Here is a 22,426-nt window from a genome sequence, read left to right on the forward strand (position 1 = left end):
AATTACATGGAGAGAGAGAGAGACCTGACCTTCGTTTTCCTTTTGGCAACATAATCAGGACGCATGTTCTCTTGCAAAGAGTAGCTTCAAGTTAAAAGGGGGAATTTTTTGTCATTTTCCTGTTCTTTCGTGTCACCTCCCTTTGGTTTATACATAATGGACAATTTAAGGGGTAAAAATAATTAGTCCCATACTTCTGGACCCTTGATAAATTGAGTTCGTCGATCTTAGTGTCGATGAAAAATCGTTTTTCATGCAATTGCACCACACACTCATCTATCTAGATACATGTAAAAGTTTAAGAAATTATTTAAATTTAGATAATTTTACAAAATTATACGTGAATTTACGTGATTATCTTTATACATTGCAAAAGTTTAGGCGCTTCGAATTAGGTGCAAGTCATAATGGGTTTACCACGAAATTTAGATTAAGTAAAAAGAGAAAGATAAAAGTTTTTCTGGGTTTCCATATATTTTCTTGTGAAATTGTTCAATTGGCCAGGTCAAATTTTGCCAGTTTTACTTACGCGGCGTCACCTGCCCCCCAACCCTACAGCCCTACAGGCTACCACCAATTCACACACAGCTGCAGAATCACCACAATTGATCACCAGTTCGATCCTCTGTCGTTGTATCTCAGAGAAACTTGTTTTCTAGTGAGTAATTGGGCACCGTGTTGACCCCTTGACGGTGGGTGACCACATCTTCTTCCTCGTAATTTGGAAAAAGATGGGGTGCGTTACTCACGAGCGAATCCAACTGTCCACACAGCTGAGCATAGCCCTACCATTCTTGCGTGGAGATGCGGTCATGCGCGCAGCTACTGAGACACAGACGCGTGTTACGTCTTTTGACTTCTCGCTTCAAACCCCATTGTTTTCCTCTTTTGACCGACCGCGGTGTGATTCACATATTTCCCCCATAGGACTTTTGGACCAGAATCTGATATGGAGTATCCGAGGAAACAGCCGTGCGTCTGCATATAACAAAAGCGATCGGAGCTTTCTCGGTGAGAGGGCGTCGTGCAGATTACTCACGTGGTCGTATCCGTATCTTGGGCAGCTTTCTTCCTTCTCTGCTTTCTCAATAGTAATGACCAAACACAAGTCGTCAAAAGAATATGTCCAGATGTTCACATATCAGTGTAAACAAGAACTAAAAAAAGTGATACTTGTCGAGGTGTGTAGAGAACGAGGCTTTTAGTTTTGTGCTCTTGCGGTAGGTGGACGGTGCTTTCGGCATCTTTCGTTGGATACAGGAATGTCAGCCGATGTCATCGAACGAAAGTCCCGGATCCCTCTGTGTTTGGCCGGATTTTGCATCAACGAACGAAATGCCTGTCACACGTACACAAAGATATATTTCAACGGAATTTAACCGACGTTAAATTACACCAAATAAAGATATAACGTAATTTATTCGATAGCAAAGCACCAAAAACTATAATAGGTATACATCTGAAAACCACAGCTAAGATACATACCGGAATTTATCAACGACAATTTACGTGGAAATTATAGTTATAACTACGATACATGAATTGAAAGATAACATGATTTGTTTGTTTGTTTGTGCAGGGAGTTATAGTACACAAATGTTGGCACTTATAGTACTCACAACATAATTGTTCATAAGTAGTTTTCTAGCGATTTTGACCATGCTTTCACATGTCCAGAATTTCTGACCTCATACCTTCACGTTGTCACTATTTCCTTGTTTTGAATGGTTATTCTTTAAAATCGCGTCTTGATTGTGCACTCCTACTCGTCACCATTTCGAATCCCGTCCGCCTTATCTAGCTTACTTTCTTCCCACAATTTGTTATGCTTCATTGTCTTATCCATAAGCGGTTTTAGATTTGAATGCTACCACACCTAATTTTACACCCACTTTATTCGCGAAGCGGTTAACTTTCGAATGATTCTTCGTTCGACTGTTTATCTACACCTTTCAATCGACATCTTACCTAACCAGTTTTGCTACTAGGCAACCAGCCGCTATTGTACGTCAATAAATAATTATGGTCATCAACAAGCATAATCACGACAGGAGTTTTTGTGATCGGTATGGCCATCGATAAGCGCTTATGCATCGTTTTCTCACCAATGGCCACGCTTTGTCCAAGTCACGTACTTATTTGTATCAGAATCTTGCTGGTGGCTAGGCCAGTTTTTGGTGAAAACACTCTGAACTGGGCTTCTTTCTATTTTTCTCTTCTTCTTTTTCCGTCCCCTAAGCTCCTTTTTAATTGAGATTTGTATCTTTCATTGATTGTTAAGCTCAATTCAGTATGGGTTCTACCAGAAAGTAACTGAACAGAAAATGCACCAAGCACATCTCTTTCTATGAAATTGATAGTTTGAATTTTGTCGTGAAAAATCCGAGGGGTCCAATTGTTATGGAGCTTCAAATGTTTATGTTTGTACTAGTACCTACTAACCCAGCCACCACGCTAATAATGGTGTTTCCATGCTGAACTTGGTAGGATAGAGCCGTCAGACGTGTCCCTCCTTGTTGCAGTTGCTGTGCTCTAGTTGCAAGGATGACCACTGTTGTCTGCAGGTCTTGCTGCAATGCTTTGTTGATATTCACGTTCAAATTCATGTCCCCTTCATTTATGTATACATGCTGTTGGATGTTTTATTCTCAAACGTCTCCTACATCAGTGACCCTTCTTCCATCGTTTCATGTCCGAAACTTGCCTCCTTTACCGGTCTTTTGTGCCCTCCTTCATTGAAGGGAAAGTGGCCCTGATGCTTCCATGTGATTACATAAGCCATCACAAGCGCGCGCTCTTAGTGAGCTGACTGATCATCCATGTTCCGTCCCTCGGGGCATTATCAGCAGCTTCTGTCAACATAGGAAAGTCACAGCCATTGACCTGATCAAAAGCCCTTGTGGGAGAATGAAGGGTTCATGGGCCTTGTTGGGTTTTTACCCGCCCGCCCTGCATGGCCCAATCAATGCCCATGGGCTGGTCCTTTTGGAAATGGCTTTCTCTTGTGCACCGGGTAACGGTACGCTTGGACTCTCTCCGATCGATACGTCAGCCACTAGAAATCTGGACAGACCCTTAACGTATCTGAGGAATCAAAAGCATAGTTTCATAATCTGTGTCCGACGAAGAAGAAGATTCATAAATGGTACGTGGTTGAACTGGTTCAAACCGGCCAGAACACGGGACCGATACCGGGTTGAACCCGTTGACAATTCCTTTCGAATACATATATATATACTTACACAACATGTTGCTGGTGCCGCCGGTGCTGTTTTCTAAAGAACCCAAGATTGAACTTCTGGACCGTCCGACGACATCTAGGTCTATAGCAGAACACAGTCACGAAGTAAAGCTAAAAAAACGCAATTTTAACAGCCAATATCTGATTATCGGTGGACAACATATATGAACGAGTGAACGGGAGATAGTATTCTCCATGAAAACCTAGCGCTTGAAACAAAATCCCAGATCATAAGTTTTCTTACTGATGGACTTTTCTTATTATCAGACTCATGAACCATAGCAGTGACACTAATTACGAACTTACCTAGATAAAACGAATGAATTTGAATGCCCAACTTTATAGTTTTTGTATCCTTACTAACCTGGAGGGTCGCGAGTTGGTTATTCAAGAAGCTGTGTGAATCTTCTTTCAGTGTTCAGGCTCTTAGCTCGCCACTTCGTTCCATAGCCACTTTCTTTTTCCCTCTCTTTTTAAGTGGGAAGAATTAGCTCATTAGGAGAAATGAGAGACGATGCATCATAGCATTAACTTCTAGCCCTCTCGTGTCTTGTCGTATGTCCGTGCAGCGATCATCCATTGGGTGACTTGTCAACACAAAAGGGTGCAGTTGTTCCTGGTCTCTTGGTTGACTAGATAGAAGCCAAAAAGATTGAGAATTGTTTGACGAGTGTTGCACTTTTACAGGAAAGAGAGCACCAGAAATTTTAAATTCTTCTGCATCGAACGCCATCTGAACCAAAATATATCGACTTGATTCTACCGAACCGTAAACCTTTCTTGAAGCTTATAATTGTGTTTTCTTTGTAATCACGCACACACAAAGAAGGAAAAAAGATTTAAGATTTAAGGAGATGACCCTTAGAAGTCTACGTCCACGATGGGAAAACCCAATTCTACATATCATCTTGGAGGATTGCATTGTCTTTAAATAAGATAGAATATATCTTTGGGGATAAATACGGATATCTATTGGAAATGCAAATACAAATGTTATTTCCTTTCTTTATCGATTTGAGCCAAATCTCCTACTAAATTTGGATTCTCCTGGTTAGTTGTATTTATCCTTCTAACACTCCCCTTCAAGCTAGGGCGAAGATGTCATCAAAGGTCAGCTTGGTTGTCACACATTGAAAAGCTGTGGTGGAAAGCGCCTTAGTAAATACCAGTGGATCTTCACTTATGATAGAAAAGTGTCAAAAAAGTACTAAACCTTTTGTATTGGTGCCAATTTAGTCCTAAACCTTTTTTGGTGTCAATTCAGTCCTAAATCTTTTACATTGGTGCCAATTTAGTCCTAAATCTTTTTTTGGTGCCAATTCAGTTATAAACCTTTTGCATTGACGCCAATTTAGTCCTAACCATTTTTTGGTGTCAATTCAATTCTAAACCTTTTGCATTTGTGCCAATTCAATCCCAAACCTTTTGCATTTGTGCCAATTCAGTCCTTCCAGCTAATAGCTATTCACATGAATTGGTACAAATGCAAAAGGTTTAGGACTGAATTGGCACCAAAAAAAAGTTTAGGACTAAATTGGCACCAATGCAAAAGGTTTAGGACTTTTTTGAGACTTTTCCCTCACTTATGATGTATAGAGTCTCAATTGTCTTGTCTTGAACTTTCTCACATATGAGAGTCGGCCTCATAGTGTTGGAAAGATAATGATGACTAGTTTGCAGAGTTCAAATTTAGTATGAGATTTGGCTCAAATAGATAAATTATGAAATAACTACTGTATTTTCCTTTCCAATTAATATTATAATCTATCTCCAGAGATTTATTCTATCTTATTCAAAGAACCCCCTAATGTGATAGGTAGAATTGGTGTGTTGTGGAAAGATAAGGTCGACTAGTCGGCAGAGTAATTTGGCTCAAATCAATAAAAAATGAAATAATAATTGTATTTGCCTTTCCAATATATATTCATATTTATTCCCAGATGTGTATTCTATCTTACTTAAAGACAATGAAATTCCCCAAGGTGATAGTAGAAATGGGGGTTTCCACCGTGTATGTAGGCTTCAAGGGATTGGCCGTTTCAGAGTAAGCAAAAATTTTGTAAATCTGGAGTTGAAGATCCATGACATGACAAAGTTATCAGTAGATTGCCATTCGGCATATTTAGGATCAGTGGATGATGGGGCTTTGATCGAACCATTGATATGGCATAACTTGGATAGTCCTCCATGGGCAATCTTAACTTGGATTGTCCTCCATCGGCATATTTAGGATAGGTGAGAGTTGTTAATGTCAATCCAGATCTGGTCTCTCTCTGTGCGCACCAGGGACAACTGGCTTGGCTCCTCTGCAGCTTCAGGCAGGCCCCAGCTTTAGCGGTAACTTATTGCTAGAGCCTGTTCCCTGACGAGTGGGTGCAATTACAACGATATTCAATGATCTTAGACCCCACAAGAATGTACGCGAGAATTCTCATAACTTGAAGGTAAACAAAAGTTTTGCCATGAGCGTCCGTTTGAAGCTTAGGTTTGATGAGTTTCTTAGCGACAGAAGAAGTAATTAGGAAAAGAAAAGCAACTGTTGACATTTCAACAATAGGGTCGGACAGATAACGTCGATTTTTTTTTTCCAGGCCAGAGAAGAGGACTAACTAAACATATGCTGCTCTATGAATGCATTGGTGCGAGTGCGGTCACAACGGTTGATCATGTGAAATCCACAGAATTAAGGATTGTGTTACAAATTAGAGATGTTACTTGCAAGATAATTTAACTATACTCAAAATTTAGGTGATATCTATACATGTGACTTGTCCCCGTCAATTATAGACTTCCTTTTTGCATTAGTCAATTAATGACGATTGACGAATGAGAAATTACCCTCGCCGTTCAAGATCTTATCATGCCTAATATTACATTCTTTTGTTTAATTACTGTCACGTGAAATGTACTATAGGGATGAGTATCAGTCTGGTTCATTTCGGGAATGGGCCTAGACTGACCAGTTCAAGGCTGGTTTTGGAGAGAACCGGCTCGGTTCCCGATTCTGTGAACTTAGAACCGGCCTAGAATAGGTATGGTTCCCGGTTCTAATGTCGAAACCGCCGATCTTGCTTGGGAACCGGTTTAAACCGGTTCAACCAATCCAATTAAATCAGTTCTAAACCGATTCTAAAGTCTCCTTTAAAAAAAAATGCTTTCACACCCATTGAGGATTGAATGATGGTCGTCAATATGATCAAACAAACAACAAAAACGCTTGACCAACAGTGTCAAGATCTTCTGCAGAAACTGAACACAGATACATGGCAAATGCATGTTGCCAAGTACGGTGGCTACCTTGCTTATTTAAGGAATTGGGGATTACAAATTTGTAGGGAAAAGTGTAAAAAAAATCCTAAATCTTTTGCATTGGTACAAATTGAGTCCTAAACTTTTTTGTGGTCCAATTAAGTCCTAAACTTTTTGTTTTTGTGCCAATTCAGTCCTTCCGACTAATTTTGACCGGATTTTACTGACGTGAAAGCCGGCCGGTCGCCGGAGTTGACGTAGACAACTTTTAATAATATTTTAATATTTTTTAAATTTTTTCTTATTTATTTTTATTTTTTTCTTATCTTTTTTTTTTCCTCCCCCACTTTCCCTCCTCCAGCTGGTCACCGATCCGGCGACCGGCCAGAGGCCAGCAAGCCTCGCCGACCACTGGCGAGGCTCGCCCTTGCCGGCCAATAGCGAGGCTCGCCCTCGCCATCGACGGCGAAGGCGAGCCTCGCTATGGTTGGGGGAGGGCGAGGGCGAGCCTCGCCATGGCTGGGCAAGGCTTTAATCCTCGCCCAGCCACCGGCGAGGCTTCAGCCCTTGCCAAAGGTCGTGGCCTTCGATCTCACGGCCTCTGGCGAGGGCTAGAGCCTCGTCGGCGGCTGGGTGAGGTACGACCTCGCCAGCAGTTGGGTGAGGCACGACCTCGCCAGCGACTGGGCGAGGCTCACCTTCGCCATCACTGGCGAGGGCGAGCCTCGCCAGTGGCCGATCGCCGGTCCGTCGACCGGCTGGAGGAGGAAGGGTGAAAGACGAAAAAAAAAGAAAAAGAAAAAATGTAAAAATATTATTAAAAGTTGTCAACGTCAGTGCTGGTGATCGGCTTCCATGTCAGTGCCGGCGACTGGCCGACTTCCACGTCAGTAAAATCCTGCCAAAATTAGATGAAAAGGCTCAATTGACACAAAGACAAAACGTTTATGAGTCAATTGGCACTAAAAAAAGATTTAGGACTTAATTGGCATAAATGTAAAAGGTTTAGGACTTTTTTGACACTTTTGCCCAAATTTGCATGCTATAAAATTGTTTGATGATATGTTGTAGCAATTCCAGTTTCCCATGAATGTACAAAATGCACAGAACTGGATTGTCGTTTTGTCAGAGAAAACATATAACAAGGAATGCCCACCTACTTGGGCATTTGATGAAAATGCATTCTTAATGCACTAAGGGCTAGGGGTGAGCGGTTTCAAGTTTCTTACAGGTTCCACCTGGAACTTACCATCGGGTACAGGTCCCTCATTTTTTGGAACCTGGAGCTTGCCCGTCGGAACCTAGAACGATTACAGGGTAGGTTCCAGGGTCTAACAGGTTTTTTTTTTTTAAATTTCATTTTTAGTAACAAATATAATTAAGATGAGAAATCATTGCGTGAATCGATACTTGGGGTGAGCGGTTCCTTGTTCCGTACAGATCCACTCGGAACTTACCCATGAGAATAGGTTTCTCATCTTTTGGAACTTGGAACCTACCCAATTAAAGGTTCCAAGGTCGACTCCAAGGTCTACCCAGGTTTCACCTGTATTATTAATTGAACAATTGCAGTGAATCATCACCTTTAATGACCACCACTTGCTACTAAAATCCACTGACCACAATTTATATTTAGACACACGAAGAATATGAAACATTAACAAGTCATAAAATGAAACCTCAGACTAGTGGTTCCAGATTATACACTCATTATCTAATGCCATGAAACACCCTAGGATCACACGAAGACATAGACCAAGAAAAAAAGTAAAAAACTTATTTAGGTTCCAGGTTCCACCTATCTAGAACCTGGAACCTACCTGTCGAAACAGGTTCTCCAATTTTTGGAACTTAGAACCTACCATACATACCTTGAAATCTGAAACATACAAGTTCCTACCGATTAGGTTTTCAGGTTCCAGGTTCTATCCTGGAACCATGCTCACCCCTACTAAGGGCGCGAATGACAACATTCCTCTTCTCCAACCTTATTTCTGGCTAGAAATTAAAAAATCTATTTCTTTTTCCTGTACGAGTTTCTGAATAAAAAGTAGCGTTTGATAATGATACAAAATTTCTATTCCCGGAATAGAAATTTGTTTGATAACGACGCAAAACTTCTATTCCCGCCGGCCATTGAGTGGCGGCGGCGGTAGATGGCCGGTGAGCGGTGGTGGTGACGAGCGATGGTGGACAGCGGGCGAGGGGTGGCGGTGGGCGACGAGCAGCAGCGGCGGGCGGTGACGGCGGATGGCCGGCGAGCGGTTGTGGCGGTAGGGGGCAGCAGGCGAGCGGCGACAGGGGGTGGCAAGTGAACGGTGGCGGGCGGCGATGGATGGCCGGCGAAAGGCGGCAATGAGGGAAGACGGCTGATGGGAGGCACTGTCTTCCGTCGGTGACAGCGAACGGACGGCGGGCAGGCGGGTGGCAGGTGGCTGCGGCGAACTACCGGCGACCAGCGGCGAGTGGGCGGCGACGGGTGGCAAGGGTGAGCAATAAAGGAAAGTTGTTATTTCTATTTTTGTTCCAAAAAGTGAAAGGTAAAAAATCTTAACTTCTCATTTCTGTTCCAAATCTATTTCTGAGCGAAAATTTATCCCAGAAATAAAAAAATTGAAATTATTCTACCGAACGAATTTCTGTTCTAAACCTGTTCCCGAGAAGAAAAAATAGAGAAACAAGGAAACAGAATAGTTATTATTCGTGCCCAACCTATGTCACATCTCGTCTTATCTTAGATGAAAATGCAGTTAGTTTCTGAAATATTCCCACTGTTATAAGCTTACACTTCTTATCATGTGAATAGAAAAAAAATGCGTACGATTTTCTGAGTGTTAACATATATCTAAGTTCGCGGAAAAAATAGCTATTTAGTTATATAAGATTAGAGATAATGTAAAAAAGATTAATTTCAAGCCAGAACTTGGCCATATCAAGATGATGTAAAGTTATTTAAACTGTCAAATTTAATCTATGAGAGCATATATACCTAAGATTACACACATAACTCTCTAATTTTCAACAATGTATTCCTTTTTGGGTTAGCGGTTGGGTGAGGCCAACTTTTGCGCACTTCGACTAATTTACCTTCTCGTGCGATTTATAAGGGCACACCTCTCATATCGCCTTAGTGTATTGAGAATTCTACTTATGGACTACTTCCAACAAGACTTGAACCCAAGATAAATTTCTGACTCTTGCGACAATATGTAGATAACGCTCTAACTAATTATGGATTAAAAGGGATATCGTAGGAGGGTGTGTCGTCATCTCGAACACTTTGCGTTTAACTTCTTTTTTTGTAAATATTTTCGAGCTTTTCTTTGTCGTTTTGGCCTTGATCTATAGCTTTTCTTTAATCCTTCCAACTATTCTAAAAATTTAAGCTGTTGGATGAAGGCGTGATTTATTATTTAAATATTCTAACAAATCGAAAAGTCAAATAATGCACATGATGATTAAAAAGCTTGACGTGCATAATTCATGGAATATATATATCTGAGTGGATTGAAGCCCGAACAGTTTATACTTTATTCTAGATTCTCAACAGTTGTTTCGAACATAGTTTTTTTTACTTTAAATAATGAGGTGTAGCTAATCACAATGTAAACCCTGTACGGTCAGTCCCCGCCTCTCCATTTCTATATATTAGGCTTTCCTCTCTTTTGATGCTCCACTACAGTACTCGCAAACTTAGAAGGCCAATACAAGCTGTTATGGCTGTTTTAGCGACGATCCACACCAATTTCCTCTCCTCCTCGATCAACCGTCGTAAATTACCCTATCGTTTGTCCTTCAGAAGCCCTCGCTATTCCATTCCTTCCACTTCCTTGCCTGCTCGACGACACGTAAGCTGTGGTTCGGGGACCGGAGATGGCGTTGCCAGGCGCTCTGCGAATTTCCCTCCGAACTTCTTCGACTACAACTTCGTGCAGTGTCTCTCCACTGACTACACAGTAAGTTTGGCTCAAACACAGTCGCTTGCGCTGTAGTTTTTTCGCTTTGCTTATGCTAAGAATGCCCAATGCCATTGCGTTTCACTTTGTTTTTACCGAGTTTACATGTTCGGACGCAGGAGGAGAAATACAAGGCCCAAGTGAAGATGTTGAAGGAAGATGTGAAGGGCATGTTCGGTGAAGCGATGGATCACGTGGCCAAGCTCGAGTTCATCAATGCCGTCCAAGGGCTTGGACTGCAGTACCATTTCGACGCAGAGATAAAGCAGGCGCTTGAGCTCGTTCATGGTGGTTCCGAGGATGCTTGGGCGCTTCTTGACGATCTCCATGCCGCGGCTCTCCAGTTTAGGCTCCTTAGACAGCATGGCTACGTCGTCTCGCAAGGTACGTTTTTAGAGAAAGAAGAAGGATACAATCGTAGAAACTTTGGACTCACACATTGAGGTTGAAGTAACAACGGGTTACTATATAAGCTAGGGTTTATGCCTACCGTGTTGGTTAAGAAGTGACTGTCTTGATAGCAAAATAACAGAAAGTTGATTGGGTTCGATCTTTGAATTTATGAAATGTGATAACAAAAGTCGAAGAGATTGACGAATAGAATTTGCTACGAGCGACAATTAATGAGTTAATTTACTACTTTAATATATATATAGACACACACCAACTTGAGCTGATTATAATGTTTCACTTGGGTGGACTTACGTGGTTTCGGAAGTATCGCTTGGCAAGTTTATTCAAAGCTCAAATGTGACTATGCCAAATGTTGAACAATAACGTTTTTCAAACTTCCGATAGTAGTAGGGGTGAGCATGATCCGGGTGGGCGGTTCCCACCCCGAAACCGTGGACCGCCCGCTAAGGACCGGTTCCAAAAAATTGGAACTGAGAACTGCTGGTCAGGTCCGGTTCCCGGGTGGGTCCATGGAACCAGTCCCACTAAGTTTTCTAGGACAAATCAAAAAATGGACTGGTCTAATTCTTGCCTGTTTGTGGGTTATGTTCATCACATGCTATTTTGCTTCACATCAAATACATCCGTAGCCTATATTATATATCACACATAGGAGTTTGCCACAAGTTCACAATAGTCAGCAAGCAAACAAAACAACAACTCTCCTTTTTTTTAAAAAAAAAATTTTTGTCAAATTTTTTAAATTAAAAATTAAAAAAATAAATATATTATTATTATATTATCGATCCGGTCTGGGTGGGCGGTTCCACACCGGAAACCGGACCGGTACCCACCGGTTCCAAAAAATTGAAACCAGGAACTGGACCGGTTCCCTTGGGAACCACTGGTTCCGGTCCGATTCCGAGTGGTCCCGGGCGGTTCGGGCGAGTCCCGATTCTTTTGCACACCCTTCGATAGCAGGACATCTACGTTCATGCCTTGAATTATAAAAAGAAAAAGAAACAAGGCCATTGTCTCATTTGATGCCATTTATTGCACCCTGCACTTGCTTATTTCGACTTGTTGACGACCTATCTGAATTTAAGTCAATGGGGCCGGCTGCCAGATGACCTGTGTAGGTTTAACCACGGTATTATACAGTTTGTGTACCGTATAAAAAGTTATCATTCCTTTTTAAATTTCGCTAGGAGGGCACGGCAAAAACTAATTAAGCAATCTATTCAATATACATTATAATTTTCAAAGTACTGATTGTTCTCGTGTTGCATGCACAATAAATATCTCGAAAATTTGATCATTCCAAATAAAATATAATTAACAAGTGCTCGGGGAACTTCCTTTTAAAGTCATTTCAACAGAAGTTTATTTTTTTCCTTTCTTTCTTTTTTCCGAGTCAGGCCCGGTACAGTACAACGGTTCGAAAATCACAGCCATTAATGGCTAGCGGGCCCCAGATCGAACCGTCAGGATTAGGTCTGGCGCATTTCATCAATATTTCCATTTACGTGTTCTGCTTCCTTGTCAGTGGATCAAAAGTGGGCCCCGGTTGTCGCCTCGACCGACAGCCAACCCTACGAGTTACGAATTTCTGAAATGCTTACACCCATTTTCCTCTTTCTTATTTTATTACAATTTCTTTGAAAAACCGAAGTTTTTCCATCTTTATGATGTGAATTCAAAACTTCTGTCCGACTAATGAGCTATAAGGTTATGCGTGTTTCTAAGTAGTGAATACTACAAACTTGTTGGAGTTCATCGTTTTCATAATTTGAATTTAATGGTCGCTATTTTTTATGTGATATAGATGTGTTCAAAAGATTCATGAACGAAACAGGCGGCTTCAAGGCATCGCTCCGCGAGGATACAAAGGGGCTTTTGAGTCTCTACGAAGCTTCTTTCCACGGATTCGAGGATGAGGCCATAATCGACAAAGCCAAAGCCTTCTCGTACAAGTATCTTAAGGAGATTAATGTTGAAGGCACTGCTGCTAATTTGTGCGAGAAAGTGTCGCGCGCTCTGGACATGCCCATCCACTGGAGGCCGAATCGACTGGAGGCCCGATGGTTCATTAAGATGTACGAAGAAGAGCCGGACGTGAATCCGACCTTGCTCCGCCTCGCGAAATTAGATTTCAACTATCTGCAATCGATTTATAAGAAAGAATTTAGCAAGATGGCGAGGTATGGGCAACTATCAATTCATGATGATATTATAATAACATTTCGACTCTAGCCCCTTTTTATCGGGAAAATTACAAAAAAGTCATAAACATCTTTTTTTGCCAATTGAGTCCTAAACAATATGCATTTGTGCTAATTTAGTTCATTAGGCTAATTGACTGGAAAACGCTGACATGGATGCTAACCATCCTGTGTGGCGCGACCAACACTAACGTGAACATTTTTAAATAATACTTAATAATTTTTCAAATTTTTATATTATATATTTTTCATTTCTTTTTCGTTTTTTATTCTTTCTCTTTCTTTTCTTTTTTAAGTTCCCTTTTTCCTCTAGCTGGTCACCGGACCTCTGTGACCGGTGGGTTCGACCTTGCTGGCCACTGGTGAGATCAAGTCTCGCTAGTAGTTGGCGAGGGTGAGTCTTGCCAAGGGCGGTTGAGGCTTGCCCTCGCCAGTGGCTGGCGGGTTGCCAGCCCTCACCTCTGATCAATCACTGAGGTCCGGCGACTGATTAAAAGAAGAAGGGAAGAAAAAAAAAGAAAGAAATGGAAAAAGAAAAGAAAAGAATAAAAAATTCGAAGTATGATTAAAAATTACCCGTGTCAACGACTTCCAATCAAAGTTGGCTTTTTGATAATTTTCCCTAGAATGTTGGTCTTGTGACATAAATAATCAACAGAGATGTCCAATATACACTAACGATATGATGTTTTACTAAGTTACTGGTATTTTGCCCTTTCCAGGTGGTGGGTTGAATTGGGCTTGTACGAGTTGAACGTGTTTAGGGACAGAATGACCGAGTGTTACATATGGAGTGTCATCATGGCATTTGAACCGGAGTTTGGACCATTCAGGGAGATGATGACCATCGTCAATTGTTTTATAACGCTCATGGATGACATCTACGATGTATTTGGCACCTTGGAAGAGCTCGAGCTCCTCACAGATATCATCGATAGGTTTGAGTGTTGTCTCTCCGACCTTGTTGTTGATTATTACGTATCACAAGAACCCCATGTCGACTAATTTTAAAGGGTCGATTCAAGTTTCGAAAGTTTCGTGACTATTGAGTCTACACAGGTGGGATATTAATGGAATCGACAAGCTTCATCCCACGATACAAAAGTGTTACCTGGCTATGTTTAACAGTACGAACAACATCGTGTACTGGACAATCAAAGAGCGAGGTTTCAATGTCCTCCCCGCCCTCCGGCAAATGGTAATCTCGCTTGCCGATGATCTCTTTATCGTTCAAATTTATGTCTCGTAGATAATAAATCTCCATGAATCCTTACTAATCCATGATATCTATATCATGTATCTTGTGATGTAGTGGGTAAATGAGTTCAAGGTATGCCTAAAGGAGGCCAAGTGGTACAACAAAGGGTACAAGCCAACGCTCGAGGAGTACCTGAGCACCTCAATAAGCTCAACCGGAGGGCCTCTCATGCTCTTCTGCAGCTTCTTCCTCACTACCCACAACTTGACGCAGGAAACGGTCGATTATGTCGCCAACATCCCAAGCCTCATGAAGTATTCTTCCTTGGCTCTTCGATGTAACAACGATTTGGGCACATCGCCGGTATGTCCCCGCCTTGAAATCTATCTTTAACTTTCCAACCATATGCTGCTCGTTCGCATAAACCGATTCCGATCGGGCGTTTCCTTCATTTATGAAAAGGAAACATGTTGCACAGTATAAAGTTGATGGGCGTGGTCCATGATGCGTAGGTTGAAATGGCGAGAGGAGATAATTCAAAGTCGATACATTGCTACATGTACGAGAACGGTGTGTCTGAAGAAGTGGCTCGAGAATGCATCGAGAACATGGTGCGTGAATATTGGAAGAAGATGAACAAGCATTATTTCGAAGACCGCCCATTCCCCGGGCTCCAGCCCTTTCGAAATGCATGTCTCAATCTGGTTCGATCGTCTCACTGCTTTTATCAATATGGAGATGGCATGGGCAAGCCAAACCTTGAGTCCAAGGATCACGTAAACCATTATGTCATGTCAGTGCTGATCGAACCTATTCCAATTGACGAATGTAAGCGCTAACTTAAAAATTTCTTTTTTGTATCATCGTTTGAATGTCAATGTACCTTGATTCAAGGGTCGACTTTCTAGTGTCTCGGGACTTTTACGTGTATTCAGGTTCATGGAGGATCATGTCTATTACTGTATCTTTAAAGAAGATAATATGTGCTGAAGCAATAATTGTGCTAGCTGGGGTAAGAAGCCTTATTAATTATTGGACTTTTCTTTTTGCGGAAAACTGTTCGACATCTAGACTCGGTTTGTTTCGTGGAAAATATAACAGTTCTAAAAAATGTTTATCAGAAAGTCATTTTTCAGGAAAATGACAATATTTTCTGGTGTTTGGCTGAAACCTGAAAATGAATTAGAAAATATTTTTTGCCATTTGGTATTCGATTTTATTTTCTTTGAGAAAAATTACCAAAAAATTCAAAATTTTAATTTTTTTTCCTTTTCTTTCTTTTTCTTTCTTCCTCGGCTGGTTGCTGGTGATCGGCCACAGGTGAGAAACAAGCTTGCCCTAGCCCTGCAAGACTCCACCTTGCCTAATCCAATGAGGTGGAGCTCGAGCCTCGCCCAACTCGCCGATCTAGTGTGGCTCAAGCTCGCCGGCCTCGTGTGAGCTCGACCTCGCCAAGTATGGTGAGGTGGAGTCTCACCCGAGGCCTGAGAGACTCAACCTCACCGCAATTTGGTGAGGTTGAGCTTCGTCGGCCTAGGGCGAGCTTGTTCTTCGACTGTGGTTGGTCGCCGGCAACCACCAAGGAAGAAAGAAAAGAAACGAAAATTCGATTTTTTAAAAATATTTTTATTAAAATTGAATGGAGTTTAGTCTCGAACAAAGTTTGCTGGCGAGTAGGGAACGGCGCGTCCATAAACCTTTAGGATCCCCACTGAGGTGCGCAGGCTGCGGAGAGTCTTAAATCTATTCAGTTACTGAAGACAAGGAGGGCAGATAAACAGGTATGGAGGCAAAACTCCTCACACTGCCAATTATGGTTTTAATCAGCCATTCATGGAAAATCAAACGTTTCGTTAACTAAGGACCCAAGCTCGATTGTTGAGAACCTGAGCACAGCCTTCATGGACTCGTGCCTGAGTGTCGCGGATCTGAGCACGGCCTTTATGCACCCGGGCTTAGGTGCCGGGTCATTGGGCAAGAGCACCAGGGTTTTGGGCTTGGCCTAGATGGAATCAAGGCCCGGGGGCTGGAGACTTGGTCCCAAATGCCAGGAACCCAGGAACTAGCGTCAGGGTTCTCGTGTTTAAGCATAAAGTTTCAAGTCTAAGTCTCAATACCTAGTCATATTTTGAAAAAATGTTTTCCGACTTTTTCAAAGAGGAAATCATTTTTTTGAATTTATGTATTGGTTTTCCATTGACAAGGAAAACATTTTCCATTATCTCATTTTTCTAAGCGAACCAAATAATGCCGGAAAATGAAGAAAATATTTTCCTTGAAACAAACGAAACCTTAAAGATTTTTGACACTAATGGTGTGTATTATTCGAACATCTTGGATACCACCTTTGTAGGAAGAAATTTACAAGTCTTGACTAGGGCTATCAAACGGGTGAGTTGAGTTGGGTTTGGATCATGTTGAAGATGATCAAACTCAAATTGATCCATCTAATTTGTTTTAACTCATTTATATGCAATACAAATTTGGTGACCCATACCCGTCCTACACTCTAATTCTTAGCAATTTTTCCTTATATGTGAAAAATAGCATACTGAAAAAAACTACTCAATTAAAAACAAACCAAAATGTTGGTATTTTGAAGCCCAAGCATGGCCTTCTTGTTTGTGGGCAAAAATGGGTGGAAAATGGGTTCCTCATAAACCCATTAAGAGCCACTGCATTTTTTTTTTGTGAGTTTTTAAGACTATTTTCACTTGGCATTTTAATGTTTAAACAGCCCATTTATGACCCAAAACCTGAAAAAACGAGTCGAATAATGGGTCCATGACCCATTTTGACACCTTTTTGACCAGTGGAAATATTCAATTAGAATTTGAGTAGTCCATTTCAAATTCATATATAATGCCTCAAAAGACTAATCAATCCATTTAGACGCTCAAGCTGCTAATCAAGTTACAACTAATTAAATATAAAAGTATCCCCCCGTGTGCAGACAATGTCATTTCAGCCTATACTTGAAGTAAAAAACTTAATTGGAATGAGAAAGTGAAATATCTCTATCACTTCCATTCAAACCATTTGCTGCATACCAAACTCATGGCAATCAACGCACGGTTCGCGTGAGTTACATCTTCAGGTTGCCAAGAGAATCCTTTTTTGCGAAAGGAAGCCGGGCTGGTGGGCTTTGTGCTCATTTACTGATTGGTTTACATAATTAATCACAGTAATTATGCGATTTCTTCTCTTACCGGGAAACATGTGGGGTATGCTCCAAAAAGTTCCATCTGCTGTAGACATTGACCTGGATAGCGGGACTCCAGCAATAGAAGTCCTTGATATGCCAACTTGGGAACCATGGAAAGGGACATCTGCAGAGGTGGTCAATATAGTAAGTAAAATGGCTATTTATTCCATGCACGAGTATCGTGTAACCATCACCCCTTGTGTTTTTCGTGCACGACATGTGATAAATTATGTCTCATTATTTAGCCGTGAACAAAATACAGGGCTAATTAAAAAAATAAACACAAACTTTAAGTCGAGTAACAATTTTGACCCTAACTTTTTTTTATCTCGTAAAAAAACACCAATTTTAAGTCGAGTGACAATTCTGACCTCAACTTTTTTTTGTCTTATAAAAAATTACCAACTTTCACCCTTGTTTGAGAAAAAAGGTTATGATGGTGAGCTTAGCAGATCTTGTCCATGGCGATGGTCTATAGCTTTAGATTATGACAAAACGATGAAGTTTGCCAGAGAGATTTAATATGGAGATATTTTTTACTTACCGGTGAAGTAAAGGAGACGAACAATTTCATTATTATTCTTCAAGTTGCGGCTCAGAGAATAAGACAATATCCAATTAGCAAGCCACATTAATTTATTGCTGAGATGGAATACTCAAGTTGGATAATCAACAGTTCTAAGTCAATGGGAGCCATATTTGAGATTTAAGTAAAAGTTGATGCTTTTTTATAAAACAAAAAAAAGTTGAGGCCAGAATTATCACTCGATCTAAAGTTGGTACTTTTTTAGGAGACAAAAAAAATTGAAACCAGAATTGTTACTCGACTTAAAGTTGATGCTTTTTTTTTTTCAATTAGCATTCAAATTTGATGTTGCTTCTTACGGATATAAATCCAAGAGGATTCTGCACGAGATATGCTCCGGTTAAATCTTTTATCCAAGTGGGCTATTTGACTAGGAAGTGGACGTGGGCATCTTGTAGCCGCACAAAAGAAAACAAGTGGGGCCAGGGAGTAATTAGGGGAAAGAAAACAGAAGGGAAAATATAGGGTTTCTAAATTGGTTCAATCTTCCGACCAAAAAAAAAAAATGGTTCAATTAAGTATTACATCTTTATAAAAAAATACAATAAAATCCTAAACCTTTCAAATAATGCAATTAAATTTTAAAATTGTGTTGAAAAGTGAAATATAAGAATGCTGCAGAAGCACTTTTTTTTATGATATGTATGTAATTTTAGGTAGAACTTGATTACACTTTCTGAAAAAAAGAAAAATTTATGACTTGTATGAACAAATCGAAAGGTTTATATATAGGGTTTATGATTTGTGGTGCAATGTTGGGTTCGATAATTTTTGACCCGACCCACCCGGTCCTCCCGTTCTCATCAAGTAGTCGCCAGTGGGGTTTGTTGAATAGTGGCCGCATGGTAGCTCTTCTTTAAAGCGCACAGTTAAGGTTTCTTAGAGTTCCTTCTACTAGAGCACGAGCACAGTAACTCTTAGTGGACGAGCCGCTCATAAAAGGCACAGCTTGAAGAAGACAACTTCGAAGCTTTTTCGGACGCACGAAGATTGTTGTGAATTTTATATCCAATTAAATGGTTTATTTGTAAACACTTTAGGTTTATATAATTTAGGTGTGCGAAATACTCGAACATGTGAGAAATCGTAACTTTGATTCTTTTAATATAGTAGATTATTTGCTGTTGGCTTTCCCTGTGAATGTAGGTACCGACACTCGGATCGAACCATATAAATCTTTTGTGTCATTTATTGCTCATCGTCTATTTCTTTGGTATTTTTGCATTGACTTAGTTACAAGATTCTGGTTAGCTTCCACGTTAATATTGCAAAAATATGAGACACAAAGATGCTGGACAAGCCTTGAAAAGAGCATTCAGATTATAACTATTTGGAGATGGATCATACTTATGAATCTCTTCATAAAGCCTTCCAATGTTGAAATTTACTTGTCATAAACCCTCCCACTTAAAGCGCTGACGTCCTCATTACTATTGGCCAATATAGTTCATCAATGCCCTCTATTTGCGATGCATGGTTAGGGGTAGGCAAGGAAATCATACCCGTATCTGCCCGTTGGAGAGAAGCCCTGCCTTGCCCCCGTCCCAAGCCCCAAGCGAGGCCGGGTGGGTATCGCCTCACGAAGCAATGGTGCACCGCGGAAGCATCACCCTAGATGAGAAGTATTTTTTTCTTTTTAAAGAGAACTCAGTACCATTTCCAAAAACTTTAGAACTTTCCTGCGAGAAAGAGTGGTCTCATTTCATGGGTGGGTTTACAAAAAGAATGGCCTCATGAATGGGTTTTATATAGTCAAGCAAGCTCCATCTTCACAAATTAGATGATTTGGGACAAAATGAAGATGAGACTCATGGAAGTCACATTACTTAGAGAACTTTTGAAACTCGCATCTCATATAAGTCGAGTCTTGTACTTGACTTGAATATAATTTCCCAAAAGCCTTGTCCCACATTGGTCGATGAATGAAACTTATGAGCTAGCCAAATTTTTCCAACATAAAATTTTTAATCCCCATTTGTTGAGGCAAGCAAGCAATTTTAGAGTAAATTTTCAACTGTTAAACATGAAGATAAACTAAGAATACATTGCATAAATATATAAAGCATGTTACTTTTAGTTAAAATATGTAAGAAAAAAAATATATATATATATTATGAATACCTACGGGAGAAATCTTCTGATTTACGCCAAAACAAATTCCATGCCCCACGAAGAAAACCACAGCCATCGCCACCTCCTCTAATGAAGTTGCGACTGGCCTACCACCATTGCCTAAAGAGAGGGAACAGTATCAAAAAAGTTCTAAACCTATTATATTGATACTAAGTCAATCGTACATTTTTCAATTGAACCAATTTAGTCGTAAATCTTTTCATATTGATACAAGTTCAGTCTATCCGGCCAATTTAGGCTGGAAATTGCTGATGTGGACGTCGGCCGTTCTACATGGCACGGCCAACACTGATGTGGATAATTTTTTATAATTTTTTTCCTTTTTTTTTCCTTCATTCTCTGTGGCCGGTCGCCAGTCACAGGCGAGGGCGTCGCAGCCCTTGCGGCTTGGGCGAGGGCGGCCCTCGCCGAATCTGGCGAGGGTTGGACCCTTGCAGCCTGGGCGAGAGTCGCCCTCGCCAGATCCGGCGAGAGTGGCCCTCCTCCCGGCTGTGAGCCGCAAGGGTGATCGTCGCCCAGGCCGCGAGGGTCCAACCCTCACCAGATCACGTGAGGGCTGCGATGGCCTTGCCAACCCTGGCCTGTGGCCAATCGCCCATTATGGCTGGGTACTGGCCGCAAGCCAAGCAAGGAGAAGGAAGGAAAAAAAGAAGGAAAACAAACATTAAAAATTATTAAAAATTCAAAAAATTATAAAAAAATTTCACATTAGTGTCGGTTAAGCCACATAGAACGACTAGCGTCCATATCAACGATTTCCATTCTAAATTGGCCGGATGGACTAAATTGGTACCCATATGAAAAGATTTGGGACTGAATTGGTTTAATTGAAAGATTTTGGACTGAATTTGTACCAATGCAATAAATTTAAGACTCTTTTGATACTTTTCCCCTTGAAGAGGAGAAGGAGAGAAAGAGGCCACGATGATGGAGTGTTTGTGCTGTAGGAGGAACCATGTTAGGTTGGTGACGGTAGCAATGGACACGGTTGAACAGATCGATCCAGTTTGCGTTTGAAAACATTAGAAATTTTTGTTATATATTAATGGACGAATTAGTTCTTTTGAAACAACCAAAAGCCAAATAAAAATTGGTAAGTTACTCCAATGATATTATTTGCAAGGGCAAAAGCCACCAAAAATCCCAATCTATGTCCACCGTAGCACATTTATCCTTAACTCTATTTTGTGGCACAAAAAATTCCAAACTTATACCCGTGTAACACATTTACTAGGAAAAACACCTAAAAAGTCCAAAACCTATTGCATTAGTGCCAATTTAGTCATAAGCTTTTCAATTGGACTAATTTAGTCCTAAACCTTTTCGCATTAGTACCAATTCAGTTCATCCGGTCAATTTAAGCCGGAAATCGCTAACGTGGATGCCAGTGGTCTTACGTGGCACGCCGACGCTGACATGGACAAATTTTATAATTTTTAAATAATTTTTTCATATATTTTTAATGTTTTTTTTCTTTTTTTTTTCTTTTTATTTCATACTCATTTAGTAAGAAACTTACTCAAAAACCTGAATAATAAGTTCCCAATGATCGATTAAAAAAAAAAAGATAGCATGGGCTCACTCACCCACTACTACAACACAGCACACATCAGCCAAAGCTTGGTCAGGTATTTATGTTTTATTTGATGAGAAACGATTTGAAAAATAAACACAAGAAAGGTAGGAAAACACAAACTTAGTTATTTCTAGACTTAGGCGTGAATCACGCTGTTCACGATGGAGAGGTACATATGCTTTGGATTGGACCCATATAGGAAGTAACAATGATTTTCTAATATCTAATCAGGCTATCCATACATATCACCCTTTTAAACAGCATAAGAAAAGCATGCCATCATTTTTACCAGACAGAGATAACGTGTAATCATTATTTCTTTCCTAATCTCTTTTTTCTCAAGCAGAAAACACGCTAATACATAACATTTATTACTGTTCATCACTCTATAAAAGTCCATCTCATTCTCACTTAGAGGCATGCCATTCTTTTCTCCATTTAGAGAAGTTCTTTCCCTCTTCTTCTCATCCTAAAACCATCCCCTTCTACCTTTCTATCCCAATTACTTTGTAAGTTTTCTCAGTCACTTTCTTCATTACGTGTAAGGTAAGGGTTGGTTAATCACTTAGTAGTCTTCAGACCACACCTCCCCTGAGTGCGGATTACCGCCCTTGGGGATGATTTTCATCTTACTATAACTTTCAATTGCGTTGTAACTTTCTTATCA

At 40.6% G+C, this 22,426-nt stretch overlaps 2 protein-coding genes across 2 annotated transcripts; both read left to right on the top strand.

The window, feature by feature from the left end:
* The first annotated feature begins 10,206 nt into the window (after positions 1–10,206).
* LOC115682313 (alpha-terpineol synthase, chloroplastic-like) lies at positions 10,207–14,066 on the top strand. The gene is made up of 4 exons (XM_056302450.1): positions 10,207–10,446; positions 10,566–10,830; positions 12,665–13,040; positions 13,784–14,066. The coding sequence occupies exons 1-4, from the start codon at positions 10,207–10,209 to the stop codon at positions 14,064–14,066; spliced, it is 1,164 nt and encodes a 387-aa protein (XP_056158425.1).
* Positions 14,067–14,126: 60 nt separating this feature from the next.
* LOC130140976 ((+)-alpha-terpineol synthase-like) lies at positions 14,127–15,172 on the top strand. The gene is made up of 3 exons (XM_056321491.1): positions 14,127–14,259; positions 14,374–14,622; positions 14,772–15,172. The coding sequence occupies exons 1-3, from the start codon at positions 14,179–14,181 to the stop codon at positions 15,096–15,098; spliced, it is 657 nt and encodes a 218-aa protein (XP_056177466.1). The 5' UTR covers positions 14,127–14,178; the 3' UTR covers positions 15,099–15,172.
* The last annotated feature ends 7,254 nt before the right edge of the window (positions 15,173–22,426 follow it).

The sequence above is a fragment of the Syzygium oleosum genome, unplaced genomic scaffold (assembly GCF_021117445.2).
Source record: "Syzygium oleosum isolate NSW1041296 unplaced genomic scaffold, Sole_v2.1 Sole_v2.23, whole genome shotgun sequence".
Lineage (NCBI taxonomy): Eukaryota > Viridiplantae > Streptophyta > Magnoliopsida > Myrtales > Myrtaceae > Syzygium > Syzygium oleosum.